At 36.9% G+C, this 23,829-nt stretch overlaps 1 protein-coding gene across 1 annotated transcript; it reads left to right on the top strand.

Moving 5' to 3' along the window:
• On the top strand, positions 1-23,502 carry FGL1 (fibrinogen like 1). The gene is made up of 9 exons (XM_074154893.1): positions 1-62; positions 1,705-1,793; positions 5,003-5,078; positions 10,562-10,742; positions 13,187-13,346; positions 15,101-15,198; positions 16,159-16,247; positions 16,879-17,066; positions 20,958-23,502. Exons 3-9 carry the CDS (start codon positions 5,013-5,015, stop codon positions 21,115-21,117), a joined length of 942 nt encoding a protein of 313 aa, XP_074010994.1. The 5' UTR covers positions 1-62; positions 1,705-1,793; positions 5,003-5,012; the 3' UTR covers positions 21,118-23,502.
• Positions 23,503-23,829: the final 327 nt, after the last annotated feature.

The raw sequence follows: 23,829 nt of genomic DNA, 5'->3' as shown, positions 1-23,829 counted from the left end.
TGGAATTCTTTGCATCAGCTTAAGAAGATTTAACCACTTTGAGTTCTGTCCAGAGGGTAAAGGTAAACATTTTAGGTACCTGTGAGGGAAGGATTTGGGGCAATTGCTATAGTTATGGTTTAAAAGTAATATGTTTTTGAAGGCCGTATAACTGGTGCATTGTTGCTAATGACGTATGAATGTTTTAGCAGGATCTTACAATATCTAGTTAGTTAATAAACCTCATATTCAAATCTTTAGTTTCTAAATTTGTAATAATCTGTGGCTGTATGAACAAGGCTGCTCTTAAAGGCTAAAAGTAGATCAAATCATGAATTACTGTCCATTTTTCTTATGAGGAAAATGAGGCAATTTTTGTAATACTACCTAATTAAAACAAAGCAAAATTTGTGCACAAGTTTAATCATAAACATCAGTTTGAATTTAAGAAAACAAATAAAAATCTTCAAGTCATTATCTGTCCTTTTGGCAGATTCTCTCTTATTTTTATTGTATTTATCAGCAATGCAACTCTTATTGGCACTGTACAAACAGAAATAGGCATCTGAGTTCCATCTAGCTTGCCGTCTCCAGAATTCAAGAACAAGAAAACAGGCTGACGGTTCAAAATTTTCACGGCACAGAGTTTCTCTAATGTCATCTAATCGATTTAATAACTTGTTATTGACATACTGGAAAGACATCAAATTTAGGGAAAATTTGAACATAGGATTGATTATCTGAGTAGCCTGTAAAGAAGGCCCAGACAGGGAGAAGGAAAGAGATACCTTTCTAGAATTTTTATTCCATAGCTTTGGAGAAATCTTTCTACACAGCTGTGGAAATGCACATTCCAGGTGTAATCTTTGAATAGTAAATGGGTAACCTCATATGGATATAGTTCAAGGTTTCACAAGAGTTGCCCTTAAGCTTCAATTTTATTAAAACAGAAGGTGATTCTTTTTCTCAGTGAACGGTTAAGGGCTTGTGTTTTGAACTTGAAAACGTTACGCTAACTGTTTCTCACTCTCTCATGACGTGTGATAATTAATCCACATCTATTGTATGAGATTAAGATTTTTCTGGAAAGGGATCACCCCACACAAATTTGTAGGGTTTTTTGTTTCTGTTAAACCAACACAGGTGTTATAACAAAAGCCTTGGAAGTCTCTGAGCACTTACTACCTCTTTGGATTCACTAGCATCAACAACACAAAAATATTTGCTAAATTATGCAATTGTTTTCATCTGTGACGTGGATTAAGATTTGTAATTTTTTTTGCAGTTTTTTTGGAGTGGATGTTTATATTTCATTGTGTGTGAATGTTTATCAGTGGTTGTATTCTCTCCCTACATTTTTGATTATTTTACCCTCCATGTCCATTTCTGGATAATGCATTTTAAATAATTATATTACAACCAGGGTAAATATTTAAATGAGTGGAGAAATTAGTTTAAGAAACTGACTTCAAAGCAGCCTTCCTAGAGCAAGATTTTAAGCTTCCCTTGAACAGAACTTTAGCTTTACACATTTCCAAAGAGCATGGATGTACACTTCCAGAGAACTCCTACTAATACAGTCTTTTCTGAAACTTTTTATAGAAATGTGGAAAACCGCTAGCCACGTTAATTCCAAGACTGAAGTTAATGATTCAGTTAGTGTATGCAAATCGCTTTGAACACATATGGGGCTTGACCCTATTAACCATTTTCCTGTCACTGTAGGGTTGACCACTCAGTGGATCTCCTGTGACTGCAACAGTGGGATGAGATAAACTACAGGAGTTTATACCTGCTGAGAAATTGGCTCAAAGGTACAAGGTGCTGCCCCTTCCCGGATCATCTCCACTCTCTGTCCTCTGCCTTGCCTGGCTGTCCCTGCTGGGCAGCGACAGCAGCAGAGAAACACCGTTGGGTCAGACATTTCCTCTCAGAGCTTGAGTTTTCATGTCTCTTTCTAGTCTTCTTTACCTTTCTCCTTTTCTGGGAGGACAACAGCACAAAGATTTTGTTCCCCACAAACCTTGTTCCTACTTCAGGTCCACTCTGTGGGGTTTTTTTCCTGTGTCCTCTCTGTTTCAATGTCTTCCCTGTTTCTGGCTGACAGGTTTGCCAAATGGAGCTCTCAGTCGCTCCCTCTTTATATGCCTTGTAATTCTCTTACCTTCACAGTGAGCTCATATTGTGAATGACTACAGGATCAATAATCCATCTTGGGCTTACTGTCTAACTTCCTACCTTAAAAATGAAACTCCAGGATTACAATATCTTGAGCAATGTATTTAAATCATCACATTTAGAATTTTATGTATGAGACTATTCCTATAAATCAGTATGTCTTTTGAGCATATCTTGGTTCAGTGCTAAAGCTGATACATGCAAAGTTGTCTTCCAAGTGCAGCCCTTATGAAGTTCCCCACATCAGGAACATGCTTTAGAAAGAGGCACCCTTTAAATAGAAGGGTGACTTCATCTGGAGCTGACAAACCAAACCAACTGCACACCCTCTACACTCCTCAGCCCTTCGTTCCTTTTGTGCAACTTGCTCATAGCAGCTCACACATGCTCTAAGGGACATGACCTGCCCTGATTGTGCCTCTTAGTCTTCTATTTACTTTTATTTTTTTTTTACTAATATAAATTTCTCTGAACAGTATGTACATTTCACTTGATAGTCTTTCTCTTAAAAAAAAAAATAAGAATACCATAGTTGTAAACCTGTGTAACCCTTTTAAGGTTGATTGCAGTATTCAGGCATTCACAGTCAGTGAAATCATGATAAAACAGTTTGAATACTAAGACTAACGTGAGGGAGAACAGTGTGCTTTTATAATGAAAATAACAGAGGATGAAGCATAACAGTTAAACATGAATCTTCCAGTGAAAAAAAATATAGTTCCTTCTCTGCTAGAAAACCTAGTTAAGATATGCATGGAGTCAGGACAGCAATTATCAGAGATCGATCATTTGCAGGTTGTCCAGATAACTAATTTACTCTTTGGCCACTCCTCTCACAGACAGTGTCATTGCAACAGATGGCAACAGCTGCTTTCAAAACAGTACAGGCTGCAATAGCCATAATTATTACTGTCTTAAGGTGAAAGTGTATGCTTTATCATGGCAGAAACCTCTGAAGTCTAAATTAACAGAATTCAATGCCAGGCAATTCATGCAGATTCCCCTCTCCCCACCCCTCCTTTTCTTTAAGCCTGAAATTCATAGACTTCACCACTTCAAACAGCAGCAGAACTTGCTGCATTGAATTATGGTCAAGTTTCTAATTCAAGTGATATAACATTTATTTGGTTAGCATGAAGAACAATTTACAACTTAAAATTCAGAAATTTTATGGCATAGAAATAACGTAGCCTAAGTTTTTCACACTTTCTACTCAAGAAACATTTTTATAGGTAATTTTTAATGGATGTGTTTGGAATCCTTAGAGAGTGACTTCAGCTTAGTATAGTGCTTTACAGCTTAATGGTAGATGTTGCGTATGTCCAAAATGCTTAAAAAAACCTTCTGAGCTGTCTGTAACATGAGCCAATGGGTACAGAGTACCCTCAACACCTTGTGTCTGCATCAGTCCAGTGCAAGCAGGGGTATAATGAGCTTTATACAGATACACTTGGGCTTCACAACTCTATGCTCTCAAATACAATGCTTTCAAACCAGCAAAACTCAGAACTAAAAAATAAGAAAAAAATGTTGCTTACTAAAATAACTGTGATTTTAAAAAAGCATCCTAAGTATGTTATAGGTGGGTGTTGAAAGCCTGAAATTTGGCTGGGCTGTGATTTGTACTCATGCATGAGGTTTTCAGAGATTGGTGAAAATAAAGTTGGACTTGTCCACTTTTCCAAAAACTTAAAAACATACTTCACATAAGCACCTTGCTTATCTTTGTACAGTAAAAAGCACGCTCTGCCAAAATTCCACCGGTGTTTTATATTAATTCCTGTAGAAACATGAGAGGAAATTTCCATGAAGTTGGTGTTTCAATAAGCACATGCTGACATTGAATCATTAATCTCTATTATAGGTCTTATGCTTTGTCTAACCACAAATGTTTTAACATGTAATTAGCTGATTTAGCTTTAGAAGTAGAAAAAGCAGAGTGGACACATATTTTGGTTTGAACAGGCATTAGAATATGGAAAATAAAAACATTTTCAGTTAAAAAAACAAAAAAGAAGCATTCCTCAGTTGATTGCTTGCAGCAGTTTAACTGAGCAATTTAGAATTGGTTCATGTATAACCTATCTAAATATTTCAGTAATTGGAGGCCTTGGTTTCTCATCTCTGAGCTGAAAAGCATACATCTACTTTACAGAAAATGGTGAAGTTAGATCAGGTAATGTTCGCAAGGCAGTGAGATACAGTGGTGATTGTTTTGGCATATAAAATATTTTTCATATGAAACAATGGGATTTAAAATGCTGTGGGTCATACAGTACAAAATATGCATAGCTATCAGTTGAAAGGTACCATCCTTGACACTGTTCGAATAAAAGCTGATAACTATTATGCACTTTTCCCCAAAATTATTCTAGAACAGTAAAATTATCTTTTCTGGCACATAGAAATTGCACAAATCTTTAGTTCAAGGTCAACCAGCCCAATTCAGATTTTATTTACTTGACTATAACAGAGAGCTTTCTCCCAACTTTAAAGAACCAACAAGGAATATTGCCTGCTTTTCAGAGCATTTTAAAATGCTATTTTGTTTTTGTCTTGTTTCACAGTGGAATGCGTGGGTTTGAATATTGAATAGTTGTCCTAAGAGCTCTGATACAAAGTGGCCTGAAAGGATAAATTCTGGTTTTGCTGGGTTTTGGAGTTGTACTTGATCAGACTATTTTAGACATTTGTAATGAAGCCTAAATACACATTATATTTACAATATGTAAGAAAATAATTCTAGGTTAAATAGATTATTTTGAATAAAATTTAATGTCAGGTGTAAATATTTAGTCTTAATGCTAAAGTTAACGAGTATTTCATTTGTTCCTCTACTTCACAGCTTCCAAAGAATGAAGATTTTGATAGTGATTGATTTTGTCCTTGCCACTAGCTTGATGGATGTCGTTGGCAGCTCTGTAAGTTCCAGTAATTAAATTTGCCTATAGAGTTTACTCTAAATATTTCATAGCTTGTCCTCCAGAGCGCTTGCAGTGTATCTCAGCTACATGGGAGGGCAGAGCCTTTGACAGAAAAGATTAGAATTCAGAACAAAACTGAAAGAGTGGGGAAATAACCTCGAACAATGTTCAACGGGGAGAAGATTCGGGCAAAGAAAGAGGAAAGAAATACATAAATATACAATAGAAGACAATGACTGGGTAATAGCACTGAAGAAAGTAATCCAGTCAGTTTGTTACTGGATCCAACACAAAATAGGAGGTGACAGAATATCTTTGCTAAAAAAGGTATCATATGATGCATTAACAGGCACATTGTACAGAAGGCACACAAGACGGTTATGCTCCCATTCAGGGGTAACGCTAACTCAGAATAACACCTTGAGTTTTGAGCAGCATACTTACAGAGAGGAAAACCCAGGAACTCCTACAGCGGTGGCTTCAGCAATAGTATTTCTGGTCATTGACACTCAGGATGAGGAATGTTTCTATCTTTTTCTACCTTGCCCACTTGCCATACAACTTTTTCTCAAATAAGATCCACAGCTTCATATTCTTACTTGTTCCCGTGTTATTTTTTTATAATTCACACTCAGAAACAATGACCAAATCTCCTTCACTTCTCGCTCCCAAAACCTTCTGCCTCTCCAACAAAAACCCTAATACAATCGCACTTACTCCACTTCTTAAAATACATCTAACCTCACCGGTCCTGTACTGCCTGTCTTGGCTGTCCTTCCTAGTTTGATATTCAGGTCCCAACTAGCAGGGACCTGGGAGATTGAGTTGTTGATTCATAATTGCTTATGTGGAAATGGTTGATGAATTTACAACTAGGTGAGCATCGTTGTTTGTGGCTTACGTTATCTTATGAAAGCCTTTTGTTCAGATGAGTAGCTCTATAGGTGCAGAATAGGAAGCACCTGCCTTGTAATCACTTCTGCTCAGGAGAGATAAATATTACTAATTTTTATAGAAGCCTACTGAGAAAAAGGCACCAGAGTGAAATGCATTTGCTTTCTTTTGGTTTTTCATTTGGAATACTATGGGCTTTAGCTGACCCTGTGAGTAAAAATTGGGAACATTCTGAAATTTTCTCTAAGTTTTCACATTTTAATCTCATTAAAACACTAATCTCAATAGAGATTTTTTTGGAGCTCATTTAAATTCTAAGAATATAGGAAATAACACCTCAAGTAAAAATCATGTATTTTTATAGTTTTCATAATGTATTCTGAGTCTAATTCATAACATCAATTTTAATGGAAGCTCACTACCTGCTAAATAATTCACACAATAACGAAATAAAGACAGTGAATGCACGTTAATTGCAGCAGCTGGTTAAATGTGGGACCACATGTCCAAGAGCAGAGCTGTCAGCAGTTGTTAAGTAATTGCTTCTCAATGTGTAGTACAAACAGTTGTTTCACTGTAACAGACACAACAGGTTATGTTCAGTCTGGTTTCAACCAGTAGGCACCACTGTCCACTGGAGACAAATTCATATTTTTTTGAGTATTTCAATGTTTTAATAGTTTAACTTTGGTTAAACCATATCTAACAAAAGGAATAGCGATATGTTATAGTTGCTGACTCCTATAACACTGTTACATTTTGCTTCTATATTACTCTAGAAGTGCACTGGTTTATCTCCAATAATTTTAAAAGAGTAATCCCATAAAAAAAGTGTAGCAGTACAGTAAGAGAACAGTCTGGTAACCTGCAGATCTAAAAGCCACATTGATCCACCCTGAAGTTACACAGCTAACTTGTGATTGTCCCATGGGAAAAACAGGTGTGGAATTCCAAATAGGAGAATTGTGGTTTTGCTGTCCAGCAGCAAAGTGTAATGGGATTTGTCTGGAGTTAACAGAAAGAGATGTCAATGAGAAGGCTGGAGTCAGGGAGAGAAAGCGAAGTATCAGATACCAGTACTTTTCATACGAAGGTTGCTTTCAAAACTCTTGTTTCTGCTCAGTCATTTCTTTCTTACAGTGTAGTTATTCAGCGTGGCTGGTGATTTCTTGGCTGTCACTTACTATTTGCCAGCATTGTGAGCTTAAATCCTTTTCATCAGGAAATTGCTACATGTAAAGCACTTATATTACTGTTCAACCCATAATGAGTGTCCTGTCTGCAAAGCAGATGAGAATCAGCTCAGTGTTAGTTTTTCATTTTCATGAATCAATTCCCAATTTTTAGGTAAACAAAAAGATCACTTTAAAATGCAAAGTTAAGAATAACACTTAGACATAGCCTGTTGCAGACTCGTGATTAATTTGATTTAAAGGAAAGGACCTTTTATGGTGGTATATGAAGTAGTGTCATACTGAATTTAGATACCAAGTTCTCTAAGGTACGATAATATTTTTTGAGAAGTTCTGTACTTTTGCTATATGATTTAATCACAGCAGGAGAATGCCTTTTAGCAGTATGAATAGGTGAAGTGATAGATGCATTTTCACTACACCTGGAAGAAACACACTTGGCTGCCTGTAGCTGCCCCTCCTCAAACACGCAGACTCTTGCTCTCTCCAGAACTGAAAGTAGCTCTTTGTGACCCAGACCTTGCCACATGTTAAAGACTGTGCCCACCTAAAGTCTCCCTTATGAAATTCCAAGAGCCTGGTGACAGAGGCCACCATTTCCAGGATCTCCCAGGTCTTTCCTAAGGTATTTTACCATGTTCTCCAAAGTTGCCAGTACTGAGTTAAGACTGATACAGGACAACCTTCTCAATAAATAAACGCTGCAGTAAGACTGGTAAGTGTGGGATGGTGGCTCTTTTATCACTCTTAATATGATTAGGATTAATATTTGGTCTGACTGTTAACATGGGGTTTTTGACAGCTTTACTTCTACAGTTAGCATTTGTCATTGTCAGGGTGAGCCTGGAAATATATATTGTTTTTTATTATTTATTCACCCACCGATGCAGCTCTCTGGTTCTCCATAACTTTCTGTATGCGCTCCGAACTAGTGTGAGAATTTGCAGGGACCTGCTAAGGAAGCCTCTTCTGAATTTGTCAATTTAACTCACCTTTTGTGAAGGGTTTATATGAAGCTGCAGATACAAGTTGAGACAACCACCCTAGAAAGACTGCATAATAACGCATCCTTTCTTTGTAATATGCAGTATTTCACACATTAACCAGTGCTTATGCTCAAATAACATCCCTCTAAGCCACTGTAGCAAGTTTGCCTCTGTATGTGCATGTATTTTAAGTATTTTCTTCTTTCGTTTCCTTCTAGAAAAAATGAGGGTATGCTAGGGATCTTGTATAGCTATCAACTGAAAGAGATTTCCAAGGGAGTATTCTCAAATAAGATAGGACTCTAGGGATATTAGGTCATTGGCTGCTTTGTTTACTCTTCTAAAAATGCCTTTGGTAAACATGCCTCTTACTGTACGGCTCCTCCTTGTGGTCAAACATCTTCATGGCTTCTCAGGACCTAGTAGCCAGCAGGCAGCTGGAGGCTACAGACAGAGTGGCTGTCAGGGCAGCCCAAAGCCAGAGAGGGTCACTGACCAGCTGCCCCGCCCTGCCAACATGTATATTCCCCGTTCTTTTATTCCACCATATATATATCAGATTGCAGCTGAGTATGAATTAATTCAGAAATACTTAAAGCAGAGGCCTGCGTTCAGGATTGTTCTGCAAAGTCTGATTATCAACTTTTTTCAGCGGCGAAATGTTTGTACTTGTTGGAAGTGAATTGCATCCTCTCTGGTGAAAAAACAAAGGGGCCTGCAACACTTATTTCTATCATCAGAAACAACAGACCGTAGTCATGACGCAGTTTATATGGAAGTTCCTTGACAGTAGGAGAAGTTCCTCTGCTTTTTAACTAGTAACAAAAATTAATTATGAAAAAAATCTGCATGTAGTAGAGTAATAAAATGCAGATTCTAATTAATCCTGTTAGTTTAATTCACAAAGTTTACTCTTGGAGTTGTGGTGAATGGTACTGGAAGGAAGTCAGTCTAACCAGAACTGCGTTTGTGCTGCGTAGGAACTTACAGAATGGTATCAGCTTTTCAGATAGAAGCAAAAAAAAATCACTGCAGCAAGAAAGTGACAAGAAACATTTTGGTGGGGGTGTTCATGGAAAATAGGTGAAGCCTGAACCTGATACAAAGGGAAGTATGCGGATGCCACTGGAGGTGCACATCAGTGTGCTACTTGGATCTCTCTGTAGTTCACTGTAAGAGGGCAACGTTCTAAGGTATCAGCTCTTCCATATGGATAGCAACTGTTACAGGTCTACATCCTTAGCTTATGTAAATAATGTTGCCCTGTGAATAAGGCTGCCCCGATTTAGAACTACGGCATATTTGATCTTGCATATCAGATTTCAAACGGTTGCCCTCTGGTTTTGCCTTTACAGTGCTAGTTGTCCTCTCGTGCAAGCATCATAGCTACTAAACTTGTGTTTGCTCGTATAAAATTGCAGACATGATGTTACTGATGCAAAACCTCATGTCACGTTTGTAAAATGCATCATAAAACCCCAAAGGCTTTTTTTCCCCATGTTGAAATCAAATTTCTTTAATATCTATTTGAAACTGTACAGGCTGTTTTAATTTAAGCTCGCTAGATTAGGTTCTGTTCACTTTGGCTATTTTACCATAGTCATTAATCTAAAACCAATTATTTATTGCTCTGTGTACATTCAGCATGTCAGAATTTGAAAAAGTTATTCCAGCTCTCTTGTCACATATCCCTATTTGCACCAGGGTGAAATGAGTGCTCGGTATCACCGTATCAGAATCACTGCATTTCTTACCCACTCTGCATGGCAAAATTAAGTGTACAAGTCACCTCATAATATTGACTTGAAGTTTTTAACTTTTATTTTTCACGCATATTCGCAGCTTCTTAGGGACTGCTTATTTTAGCATGCCAAAAATGAGCTTGAAACTTTACAATATTTTTCTTGGCAATGTTAAGAGTCTTATTATAAGAAGTGTGTAATCTAAAAGCATTTGATAAATGCCCAATGTGTATCAGTGTGGACTGTGTTTCTTTAAAACTCTGGAATTTTAGAGCCTTCACAATGTTAGTAGCAGACCTCACTAGATAATAAATCTCTGTAGATGGCAGGCGATACAGAATAAGCAATCTTTATGATAAGGCCTGTAGTATAGTGTTTTTCCCTAAAGTCTCCTCTGCCTGTTTGCGGTGAGAACTGGTAGTTATTGCCATTAAAGAGAAGGACTACTTGAAAAGCACATATATTTTGGGACACTCTGCAATATACAAAATAATTTAAATAGAAGCAGCAAGAGGAAGTCAACATAGTGTCTGTAGGAAATTGTGACCAAAATGTTTTATTCAAGTTAAATTTTATTTATGGTTTGGTTGGTTGGTTTTTTGTGTCACATGTTAAATGCAACAAAAAAATGTTGATTTTACAACAAGATATGTTTTCCTGTCTAGGATCTACAGAACTGTTTTCAAGAGCAGATACGACTTCAGGGCCAGGTGAGGCTTCTGGAACATCGTGTGAAACAGCAGCAGTTAAAAATTATACAGCTTTTAGAGAAGAAAGAGATTCAGTACAGTGACAGAGGAGATGAAAACAGTGTCATTGACTTGGGAGGAAAAAGACAGTATTCAGGTTAGAAATGAAGCAATTCTTTTCATTTCCTTTCATTGTAACGGTACCCAGAAGCTTTAGCACAATTGGGCCCATTGACTCATTGTTTTAAAAGCTCATAGCAAATTGTTTGTTTAAAACACAGTGTTCAGCTTCAACCTAGGCCTGCCTCTGCAGGGAAAAATTGTTACTGTTACACAGTATAAATCAAATCAGGTTTGAAATGGTTTATTGTTTTATTAATAGGACATAGTTAGAAAACAATAAATGAACAGTAAATGTCAGTAATACAACAGATAAAAGCCAGTGATAGACATGTACAAAATGTTAATAAACAGCTACGGATTTCTAAACACGCTTCTTTGACTAATCTCAACAAGTTCTAACTCACAGGGTCAGTTCACATTCACAGGGTCACCTGGGCTACAAGCACACACCAACTCTTTCCCAATCTGTAAAGTCCCTGAGACATCCATATTTACACACATAAGCCTGGCATAATGACATCTGCATCTCACTTTAATAATATTCAGTTTGTTGCACCATATTGACTGAGTTAGGTTCAGCTCAGGACATCACAGCCTCTAAAATACTGGTTGAAAGTTGTTTTTGTAATCTCACCAGCATTCTGGTGGTGATCCGGTCCCTCTACAGTGGAAGAAGGCTGAGTGTGTTAGCCTGTAGCTGCTGGAGTGAGGCCTAAACTCTTAAAATAATAAAACAACATCCAAACCAAGAGTTGGATTGAAAATACAATTTGGGGGTCTGATTCTTGGATGATGTTCATTTCCAGTTGTCCAGTGCTAGAGAGTCTAAACTTCTAAGATTTTTAATAGCCTTGTTTGAAAGTATCTGTAGTGTTTATGCTGCTGGAAGAAATCACAACATATAATAAGGCATCAAATACAATAAAGCACCATTGAAATTGAATTAAAAGCAGTTGTAAGCTTGACTTTAAATTTTATCTGTATGTTTATTTATGTATTCGGCATCCTGGAATACTTTTTTTTATTATTTTGGCTGACTCATTTCTAACTGGAAAACATTATTAAAACCACATTTAGCTGAAAGGTATTTGTCCTTTCTTAGCATATGCCTCAGTTTTTGTTCTTAAAATGGGATTCTAAATAACAGATATAGGTTGTTCCAATTTCTGATGATTATTTTTTCACTTTCCTTATAGCTTGGAAAATGCTTTTCCCTGTTGATAGTGCATTATTTCATTCAAGCTGCTGTAGCATTTTAGTGTGAACAGAGCTGGATAATTTGAGGTTAGATAGCAAGGGAGAAATTCTACACTATATACGCCTGCTAAAAATTAAAATATGCTGAAGTGCTTGGCTAACCTACTAAGAAAACAATGGACAAGAAAAGCTATTTTCTATAAGCAAATCAAACATTCTCTAGAAAGACAACTTAGCTGTTATTTAAATCATGTTTTCTATTAGAGTTTGTTCAAATCCTGGCATAGGTATTTTTTCTCAGTATAAAGTGTTTATTTTCTATGTCTAATCTTCACTGACACTTTCACTGAGAAGAAATATAATAGTTCAGAAAGTTCCAAGCTGGCCTGGAAGTTCAGCCAACATGTTCATAAATTTTTCAGGGAAAATCTTGCAGTTAATCAGCCCTACCTTTGCCAGGAAAAACAGAAATGTTGAAAATTATACGTCTTTCCTGCATGACTGCTTGATGGTAGATTACGTATAAACAAAGAACTCCTTTCATTTCTTAACTCCTAGAGGAAAAAAGATAAGATTATACAATTACATTGCTGTTATATTTTCATGAGCTCTGAGTTTTGTCAATGCTGCAAATGCTGATTAGTCGTTAGCACCAATGGAGACCAGATTGTAAGCGGCATCGAGCCAAAATGGTATCATTTTACACATACATTGCACTTTTTGAGGGTAGTCTTCTGTATATTTTTGCACCTCTTTGCTACAAGGGACAGGAATATCGGGTCCAGCAATTGTTTTCCTTTTCTAACACTGGTGATTCCATACTCTTGTTTTTGGCAGTTCTCCTGTGGACTTTCTGGACACCAAAGTGCATGTTTGTTTTTAAAGGTTACTGTGTGTTTTCTATGTAGAGAATTTATATGATTGTAACAGGATTCTAATGTGGATTATACCCTTGTAAATTAAAAGTGACACCACTTAAACCAGAGGAATTATTTTGCTAGTCAAATGAAACCAAAATGATAGTATTTTATGGTGGAAAAAAAGATTATTTTAAAGAAATGTCAAAATAATTACAGCTCAATGAAGTTTTAAAGCAACACAAATACAAGTAAATGTACAAAAGTAATAAAAATGTGTTTACAGTGGTATTTTCTTTGCATTAGCCTGGTTCGTATGTACCTCTTATATGACATGACTTGCTTTCTGTTACTGACTTGATTTCTGATTTTGCCAGTAATTTTAGTACTAAAAAAAACTGTCGAATGAACGTTTTATAAACAGATTGTGCAGAAATCTTCAGTGATGGCCATAAGCAAAGTGGATATTATAAGATGAAACCTCTCCAGAGTCCTACTGAATTCCTTGCCTTCTGTGACATGTCTGAAGGGGGTGGCTGGACTGTTTTTCAGAGACGTTCTGACGGCAGCCAGAATTTTGATAGGTAGGTACTAGACTTAGGCATTAAAATTGGAAACAAAGTGAAGAAACATTAAATCAGATGGAGCTAAGTTAAAGCTTAACTCTAGAATTATATGAATAAGTTGTTAGATAAAAGGGAGGAGCGATTATTCTGTGGGACAGCCTCCAGACGAGATACCACCTCTAGCTCTGTCTCTCTTTTGGGAGACATCTCTTCTAGTCTTTTTCTGCCAGCTTGTGCATTTTACATGAGGACACTTCAATGTCAAATGCATTAACAATTGTTGGAGCAAGAACCCTTAATGACAAGTAGAGGACTATCTTGTCTTTTGCAAATAGTAAACATTTAAAAAAGTAAAAATGTAAGCAGTGTGCTTGAACCACAATACCATCAGCAAACAAGTATGAGAAAAATCCTCCATAGAGCAATTTGTAGCTCAGAAGAAAACACATTAGCTCAGACCAATCTCTGGTATCCTCCAAGAAAGAGAAGATGGGTGAGAACTTGATTTGTGGACACGTAACCTCCTCGCCTTTGTCAAGACTCAAGCACTTTGGAGAAATGTCCAGAAGTGAAATTTTTGATGCTGTGAGACATGAATATAAAAACCCACAAATATTTACAGATATTAGAAGGAACAAGAAGGTTTTTAGAACCTTCACTTTGTCCAATTTGCTTTTCATGTATCTTCATCCTTCTGTGTATTTGTGTCTTACCTGTGTTTACAATTACTGTAACTAACTTTACAATACCCTTATGAAATCGAGAAGCAATCCCCCGAGAGGATGAAAAACTGCAGTCCAGCTGAGGAAACTTTGCTATTCTGAGTTTATAAAATATGTTCAGACAAGCTACAGAAGCAATCTGCAGCCATTGACAATTGTTGCCACCACACAGCACCCGTTTTTCTTCCTTGCCAGAGACTACCGGCTACTTAAGTCACAGAGGCTGCTTCCTGTTTTAGCTGCCTGTCCACAGCCTAATACTTTCGCCCACTGGTTGAAGGATTGGTTGCTTCTCATCAAGGAAATAGATCATATTTTTGTCCCCGTTAGAACATGTCATGAAATCAAAACCACTGAGAATGTGTTTCAAAGCCACTGCAGCCAGGGAATATGTTCAATACTTTCAGTATACACATTAATTCTTGAAACTATGCACCAGTACAAGTTCAAAAATTGTTAGAATCAGTCAATAAGACAAAGCTGGAAACAGCCAGCTAATTCCTTAATTTACAAAATTATATATCCAGCTGCAGGAGTTTCACAGCTTAATCAAATCACAGAAAATTATAAAAAACAATTTAAAAATTAATTAAACAATTAAAAAATTAAAGAAACAATACTTGAGATACACCTACACATTCACCTAGGTCCCCTGGATTTAGGCAGGAAAAATGTTTTCACTTCAGGTAAATTGTGCTATACCAGAGATTGGACTGAGCTAATGGTTTTTTTTCTGGTCTTAAAATCCGTTAATCTTAAACCACCTTGAACGTACCCCTTAGCACTACTCTTTGCACTGGGATTCAGTGACCCGTGTAGTATGGGATCCAGCCTTTCACATGTGAGAAACAGAAATAATTCTGTGAAGATCAATAATGTAAATAAGAGAATAAAGTCTAAAATATATGTTTAATAACATGGGCATGGGACTAGACTACCTCCTGAAGTTCTTTCCAATTTGAATTATTCTATGATCTATAATTGTACGATAAAATAAACATCCAAGCAAACTTGCTTTTTTGATAAATTAGTAATTCATACTCTTTTCAGAGTCTGGACTGACTATGAAGAAGGCTTTGGAAATTTTGTTTCGACAAATGGTGAATATTGGCTTGGAAATAAAAATCTTCATTATTTGACTAATCAAGGTAAGATTTGTATTGTAATATTAGTCTTCTGTTGTTTCTATTTCTTTACTCTTTCCGGGCCATCTTTTGTTACCCTTTTTCTTAGCATAAATCCTGAGTTCTACTGTTAGTCCATGTGGACTTCTCCAAGTTTCAGAGCAAAACACACTTGAATATATGTTTTCTAGCAAAAGGTTCTAAACTGTCATGGGGCTGATGGCATGCAGGGAACCCCGGCAAAACAGGGAAGAGTAAATAGGATTTTTAAGATGATACCTTAAGTTTAAGATGCCTTAAAACAATTGTCTCTACCCTTTTCCCAGTCAGCATCACTAACAGTGATATACCAATGTACCAATTCAGTTAATCAGGGCTTTATGTGGCTGCATAGGCCACATGGAGGTAAATCTAGGCCTGTCCTGTCGATTAGGCTAGTCTTAGAAAGCTATTTCCATCTTTCTAATAGTCAGGCTAAGATAACTTCTGCTTTGCTGTAGAATGCTGCATATACACAACTTACCCATTGACTCAGTCAGCTAATTCATATGGAAATCAATGCCACCAGGATATGGTCCTAGCGTAACTGTTTTATCTTCAGAGTATAAAAATCTAATTTTCCTGGGTGTCTGCTTATTGATTGATTTTCACTATCCTTTTATTACCACCTCAAATACCTTACTAAAATATAAAGTCCGTATGGCCATTTTTATTTTTTTTAATTGTTTTTATCTACACTTGAAAATCTGTATTGGAATAATTCTAAAATTTTCCAAGTTGAATCAGGTGAACAAAGACAAAGAATAGCAAGGTATGCTTTAATATGCTTAAAGAAAGGAGATAAAACCCCATAAAATATGCTGTGATGATAGAGATAAGATTAATGATAAAAACCTAGTTAGCATTTTAATCTTCTACTATTAAAAAAAAAAGCAGGGATATAGGCTGCTTTAACCAAAATAATTTGTGGTGTTGTTTCTTAAGGGAACTATACTTTAAGAATCGATCTAACTGATTTTGAAGGAGAACGGCGTTTTGCGCAATATGCAAGATTCCGAGTTGCAGGTGAAGAGGTAAATTAAATTAAATTATTAAATAATGATTAGATTAAATCATTAAATCATTAATTAATTAATTAATTAATTAAATCATTAAATCATTAAATAATGATTAGAGGTTTTAATGACGATATGAATTCTCTAGACAGACAATAAACATACAGGTTCCCTAATTTTCATAAAGGTTTGTGTAGAACCTTCTTATCATATTTTCTTTCTTACAAATGCTTGGAATTTTCAAATATGTGATAACAGTTGTTTACATTGATATATCAGTTTCCCATTTTCTGTAAGATGTGTGAATCATTTGGTTTAGCAGCCATGGATAAAAGCAGTTTTTCTATTTTTGTTGATATTACCAACAATAATGATACATGATGTTCTGATTTGTTAGTACATACTGCAAGCTAACTCTAATAGTGTTTTTATTATGTCATTTATACATAAGGTTATTGACAAATTTTACCACTGGTAAGCATCATTATCTAGTACACAGTGTTTAAATGGCATGGCATTTCTGAGCATAAAAATAGTAGCAAATGGAACAGATTAGTTTCCTCTTTGTGGTTTCACTCTCTGACATGCTAAAGATTAAAGGCATATTGCAATTTTTTTTTTTTTCCCCTTTCCTCACGTTTTTCATCAGCATTCTTACGAGATGAGCTGTGGTGAATACTCTGGTACAGCTGGTGATTCCCTCACCGGCGGATTTCATCCTGAAGTACGATGGTGGGCTGATCATCGAGGAATGAAATTCAGTACTAGAGACAGGGATAATGACAACTATGAAGGGAACTGTGCCAAAGAGGAAAAGGCCGGCTGGTGGTTCAACAGGTATTTCGGTTTCATATCAGTTTTGTCAACTATTCTGCTTCACGCGTGTTCATGCAATAATAACATAAGGTAGAGGATAGGATTGGCATTTTTTTATATATTTGCAATCTGCCCTTGGCCCCTACCAGAGATCTCAGTGCTGGTAGGACTGAGACTCACCTTAGGAGGGACAGCACCTACCGCACAGTCTGCGGTAATGGTGTTTTCCACAGGCTTCCGTCGTCTTTGCTGTCAGACACTAAGGAGAAGGCAATTCTGCCCCTTTAAGGTAACCAGTTTTTACACAAGTAGGTCATGCAGAGTTTGCAGATGTATCCCTGTTGTGCTTCGTTCTTGCATTTCTCCTGCCTTGCACCAGACCAGATGTGGCAGTACTGCAGAATATCTGACAAGTTAAGCTAGTGCCGGGTTATTAAAGCTCATTTTTTTTCACCTCAGTTCACAGCATCTCACTCTTGTTATTCCTTCTGTATCAGGATGGGAATGTGTCCACTCAGTTTCTGTCAGTGAGCATGGCTGCTCTGGGAGGAAGATTTTTTTAAATAGGCTCCAGTAAAAGAATTTTAAAATCCTACTTGCATACAAAATACCCGTTCAAAAAGAAAGGATAAAACTGGTAGCCTTAGCACTGTCTGTATGGGCAGCGAAGTTCTTTCCCTTAATTAATTAGATAAATACAGCTGTGAAGAGAAACTATGAAGTCTAGCTGTGTAATCGAGAGGTTTAAAATACAACTCAGGGAAGCAGACTTCTCCCTCGCTGTGATCTCAGTTCACTTGGCAAGAGCTGCCAGGCTGGATCAACTCCATTGTTTCTCTCTGTTGTGTCATCCTTTGTCTCTGTTTTTTAACTCCTCATTTTCCAACTTCTGTTTCCATAAGTAGTCTGTGACCTCCTTAGCTGATATGATGTAGCTATTAACTCAATGTTTCACAATGAATTACTCTTTTTAATACATTTTAATATATTTTCTATGAGTCAGCAGAATGTTTGAGTCAGGGCAAAAATCACATGTAGACAAAATTTTTTTGCAGTTGTCACAAAAGCTAAGATATAAAAGGGAAAGCCAACTGCATTGGAGATCCTTTTCCAATAAAATCAGAACTTCTGTGGATTTAGAGGAATATCTAGACCTCAAGTAGCATAAAACTGACACCATGCCATGGAGTTCATTAAGAGTGAATCACCATTCACTTTTAGTCAACTGAATAAATTTTTTGTCTTTTAAAATTTTATATATTTTTTTTAATATTGGATCGGTATGGACAAAAGGATGACCCCTTTGCAAAAGTAGCTGTAGGGCAGAACTTGACAGTTATTAATACCTTGTAGTTGGTGCTACATAACTACTAAAGATAGCTGGCTCCTACCAGGCTACTTCCTATTATGGCTGCGTAGCTTGTGCTCTTAAAGTCACAGTCTATCTGGATAATGAAAATGAGTTACTAATAAGTGTTATTCCACTGCCCTGCTACTGACTTTTATTAGGTTAAGCCTAATATAAAATGGAATGCTGCAAAATACTAGAAAATTTCGTATCCTTAAATCCTACCCAAAAGAACAGTACTGGCAGCGACAGGAAAGCACTCAGCACACGTATTTGTCATGCACAGACTAGCAAACACAGAAGGAATTAGTGCTCTTGGCTGGTTTATATAGGAGCTCCCAGCTATGAAGGAATTTTTTATAGCCAGCTCTGTGCTATCTGGACTAATGAAATACAGAAGAGCCCCGATAATATAAATACCAAGGGATGTGACACAAGTGAGGCCACATGCAAGTAGTGCAGATCTAGTTTAAAGCCACTGGTCTTGCTCCAGCTCAGCCCTTGTTATCCGGGACTTGTGCAGAAAAACAGCCTCTCTGCATTCTTTTGTAAGCAAAGCTCTAGAAGGGATTTTCCAGCTTGGGTGCAAATCCACAGAGCTGGGTTCACTCTGGTACTACACCCAGGTTTTTCCTGCATCCAGGGCCTTGTGAACGTCAGTAGGTTCATAACTGGTGAAAGAAGAGCTTATTCCCTCCCCAGCACTCCCAGATTTAGTTATAGCATGCATGGGTGATCACAGGGGATCTGCCCAGCATCAAGCTGATCAGAGACTTGGGCTTCCTGCTTCTTCAGTCGCCCTGGAGACAGCATAGCTACATCCATGTGGGGACCAACTGGAGCCAGTAAGCCCAGGCAGAATTCAAACAGTTCTTCAGGGAACCAGCTCCATCTCTCTGCATCTGTCATAAAGTTAATATATAATTCAGATAAAATGTCCAGGGATAATTGAGAGTTGACTGTACTTTTGAAACTATTGCAGTGCAGTTTTTTACTTTAAAAAAGAAAGAAAGGAAGAACATAGGCTAACTTTAAGGTGTTTATTGACTTATGAATAATGAGTGTTGCTTCAGAATATCATATCAATAACCACATGCCAGTTGTTTGTTTAGTATGTCCGGTTACTTCAGACAGCAGGCGGTCTGTTACAGAATACTGTGTATTTTTGCTATCAGTGCCTCCCAGCACTAATTAAGAGTTGTTACTGCCACATGTTGCTGTTGACAAAATCATGTTTTGCTGGCTTCCATCAAAGGAAGTAAAAGAAGAGGTTCAGTTGATCTAGATATCTCTTGGCAATTATGATTCTTCTCATGAAATCTGTGTTTTGATTCAAAGGAGACAGATTGCTGGCTCAACTCAGAATCTGTATGGCTAAAAAGATTATGTCGGCTCTGATACAAGTTTGTCATTCTCAAAAACAAGGTCACTTTTCATATCTGCAGTTTATAATCTTTCAGCTAACACATTACCAAAATTGAGCTTGAAAATTGTAAGCAACGAATAAGCATATATATATGAGAATTTTCCTATGAGGCTTTTATTACAGTTTCTATTTCACTTCTTAAAAACTGTTGTTAATGAAGTGTAAGCAAAGCCAAAGAGACTAAGATTTCCCAGTAATAATATCCATAAGGTTCATTTGGACTGTTTTCTATTTGCATATTTCCTGAAGTCTGCTATTGAAGTCCATCATGGTGTTCGACAGCTAGATATTAACAGCACTTACAACAAAATACTGAATTGGCAGATAAACCAAGCTGATTCATTACAACGTGCTGCAGAAGAAACAACCATTTTGCTCTCCATATGGCCTCATAAGGATCTAAACTTCTTTCTTGTAGAAACCAAATGAGTATCAAGTTGTGCTGGTACCTATTCAAGCCTTTTGAGTTTTGGATTTTTTGTTTGTTTGTTTAGTATTTGATAAACCGTAACAGCATTTCTGCTTCAGTTTGTTTAGTATTTGATAAACCGTAACAGCATTTCTGCTTCAGTGAGTTAAAGGACCAAAAACCAAAAAAAGAAGGACTTTGTATAGTCAAATAAAATGCCAGATCCAGTGAATTGGTATACATATGTTTAATTAGCTGTCAGATTTCATCTATTTGTAAATAGAAGTCCACAGTTGAATAGGCAAACTGATGGTTGTGTTCAGGTTTTGTCATAAAAAACATGTCAGAAACACCACGTGGGGTAACTGGAAAACTTAAGAGGGGCTACTCCGGAAACACAAAAAGCAGAATGGAATTTCTTTCCCAGGGTTTTGCTTGGGGTGTGCCCTCCTGCCACACATGGCCTGAACAACTCTGGAATAATTCTCCACTGAAACAGGTTAGCAGGCAAAACTCAAAGAACTTCTGTTTCAAATAAGCTCAGAGCAATTGTGCCCTCATTAAACAGTTACTGTTCAGGTGCACTGAAATCCACAAATGCAAAGTTTTGGAGCTGTCAAGCTGGGCTGTTACCAACATGGCGACATTTTTGAGGTGCACAGAAGCTAGAAATACTTGCAACTTTTGGACAGGAGGCCTTATTTATGTTTTCCTTTGCTTTTCCACCAGGTGTCACTCTGCCAACTTGAACGGTTTATACTACAAAGGCCCATATACTGCAAAGACGGACAATGGGATAGTTTGGTACACTTGGCATGGGTGGTGGTATTCCCTGAAATCCGTTGTCATGAAGGTCAGACCAGCAGACTTTGAACCTAATATCATTTAAGTATTTTATTAAGACGATTTATCTAGTTAATCTTTTTGCAAATCAATCCAAATTAAAACAGATGGGCAGATTTTTGCTTCTTATCTCTGCATATATAAATCTGGAATAATTCCTCTGCAACCAGGAGTTTTATGAGATGTAAATGAGAAGGCAATCTGGCCCATGAATCTATAGATACAAATATTAGTGCTAGTATGTGCACAGGATTTATTTAAAAACGCAGGCGTTCAACTAGGCATGAGGGTATCTTCATCAACATGAAGAATTTTTGGTTTCTGCAGCAACTACAAATCCTTTTACCTTTTGAAAAAAACAGGATTGTCACTGTCTTGTCTCAAAGATGAAAATTAATTTTACATATCACAACCAAAACCCTATTTAAATACAAGCATAGGGCTGGGTTAGTCTGTGGAGGGAACATACATTCTTTGGAATGATTCAAAGCTATAGAAGTTACTTGCCTGTAAATTCCTCTGATTTATTTGCATTGTGCTGCATAAACAGCTCACATAAAAGGTACAAAGAACAAGGCAGGGAACTGAAGGAAGAGAAGGGATGCTACCAGGCTAGAATCAATTGATCTAGCACACAGAAGTGGATTGTCTGTTGGTGCTCAAGCATTTCTAGGGCTGGTCACGTCATTTCATTCTAACATTCTGATGGTCAGTAATTATGCCTTTCTTTTTCTTGGTAACCACTATGCCTTTCTTTTTTTGGTAACATTTGGTAACAAAACCTGGACTTTAGTATATTGACATTTGGAGTTTACCAAAAGGCTAAATAACAAAAGCTGCAACTAACTTTAATGTGAGCTACGCTTTGAACATCGACTAGCATACTGCATGTGTAGACAGAAGTATTTCATATGCAACTAAAATCTGGCATTTTAGAGGTTCTTAGTGCTTGACTCCATAAATCTTTAGTTTCTGTGTATACCTGTTAGTCTCCACAAGTCTCCAGATTCGAATGCCCTGCTCAGTCACTTCAACGTGGTTCTGCTTCTAAGCCTATTATCTTCTTCTTTTCCTATGTCCTTGTCGTGGCTCCCTGGGCCTTCTCCCTTCTCAAGCTGCAGATGTACAAGAAAAGTCATAACAGAGACTCTGCTTAGCCCCGGCTTTTGTCCCTCGCACCACAACAGACTATTAGCCAGTAATAACAAGAATTGCTGATTAGTGTTTGCTGCCGTGGAGAAGATAGGAACACTCTCTGGAAAGTAATCTGATGAAACTTAAATCTGTTTCTGTTGAGCAGATGCAAACAAAGATTCTAAAAACCACATGGATCTGAGCCAAACTTAGGTACTTTTATTTGCCTGCTTTCCTAAAATAATTTTGCTTTTGTGGTTGCACTGCCAGTCTCTCTCCCTCTGTCCAAATACTGTTTTTGAACCTGGCAGCCAGTTTCAGTCAAGCTTAACGTAATTGAAACTAACTTTTGGCAATCTATCAGTCAGTTTATAACTACATTGATATGAACGCAGGTCAGCTTAATGATAACTCCCTGCATGGCCGTTCTTCCTCCATTTCCATCCTCCAAAACCAAAAGGGTGGCAAGAATCCTTGAAAGAATTGCAGAGAATAAGGAGGGAGGACGTGTAGAATAACTGGGGGAAAAAAAAGAGAGGTTCACAGGAAACAATCTCACTCAGTAAACTAAATCAGATTACACCTAAACAATAAAAAAAAAGATAATTAAGTAGAGAAAAAATGGGGTTCAGGCCGCTAAAAAGAACTTTATCATGTAAAAATGGTGCTGACAAAAATCTGCGGTATAGAGGTTTTGAGGTCTGTGCTTTTTGTGGTAATAGCAGGTATTCTAGATAATCCAATCTTTTCGTGTTGTATCAATAGATGTGCTGCTAGAGATTTCTAGCCTTAAGCATATCCCTGTACCCCTGCATGAGAGTTCAGCCAAATTAAATTCTGTATCTGACAGGAAGGCGTACCAGTGTATGTATGAGTGTGTATGTATGTATGTATATACTTATATACAGATATATATATATTTTTTCAGTATTCAACATTAAAACAGATAATCCGATACGTATCTTTATCAGTAATTTTATTGCAGAATTTAAAATGGGTTCCTTTGTAACTCTATGAGTAAGTCTGTAGGTATGGGTCATTAATAATAGGATGGAAGTTTTGGAATAGTTTAAAAAGATGTTTGAAGTACAGTATTTCCCGTAATGATTTTCAAATTCTTTTGCTACTCTAAGAGGAGAAGGATTTAATTCTCTGCAAAACCATAGATGACATTATGTAGAAATTGTAAAAACACCCTTAGTTTTTCACAGGAAAATGGAAAGATTAGCTCATGTATTTGGACGGTATCAAGACAGATCATATTCCACATAATTTAAATAAAAGACACGGAGGATTTAAATACAGCGAAGTTGGATCTTTACCACACAAAAAAGACTCTTAACACGTACAGATTGTGCTCGTAAAATCTGCAGTATTTTTTTTGTTTGCTGCAGCATAAGTCCATCTTCTTTACTTATGAAAACGCTAACGAAATCTTTCAGCTGAGTCAGGGTGCTTTGGCATAATCTGATGTGAAATTTGACTCCCTTTCTCTCTTGGAAATCATAAAATGAAGGAGGATCAAATCTTTCTTTGTACATCTTAGAATGCATTTATATGTTTATTTGGACTGAATGCTTTTCAGAACAAGGACTTTGATATCCTTGGTGTTTGAAAAGCATCT

This window comes from Numenius arquata, chromosome 10 (genome assembly GCF_964106895.1).
Source record: "Numenius arquata chromosome 10, bNumArq3.hap1.1, whole genome shotgun sequence".
In the NCBI taxonomy this organism is placed as follows: Eukaryota; Metazoa; Chordata; class Aves; order Charadriiformes; family Scolopacidae; genus Numenius; species Numenius arquata.
Note: the sequence above shows the minus strand (reverse complement) of the source record. Positions and strands in the feature narration are given on the sequence as shown.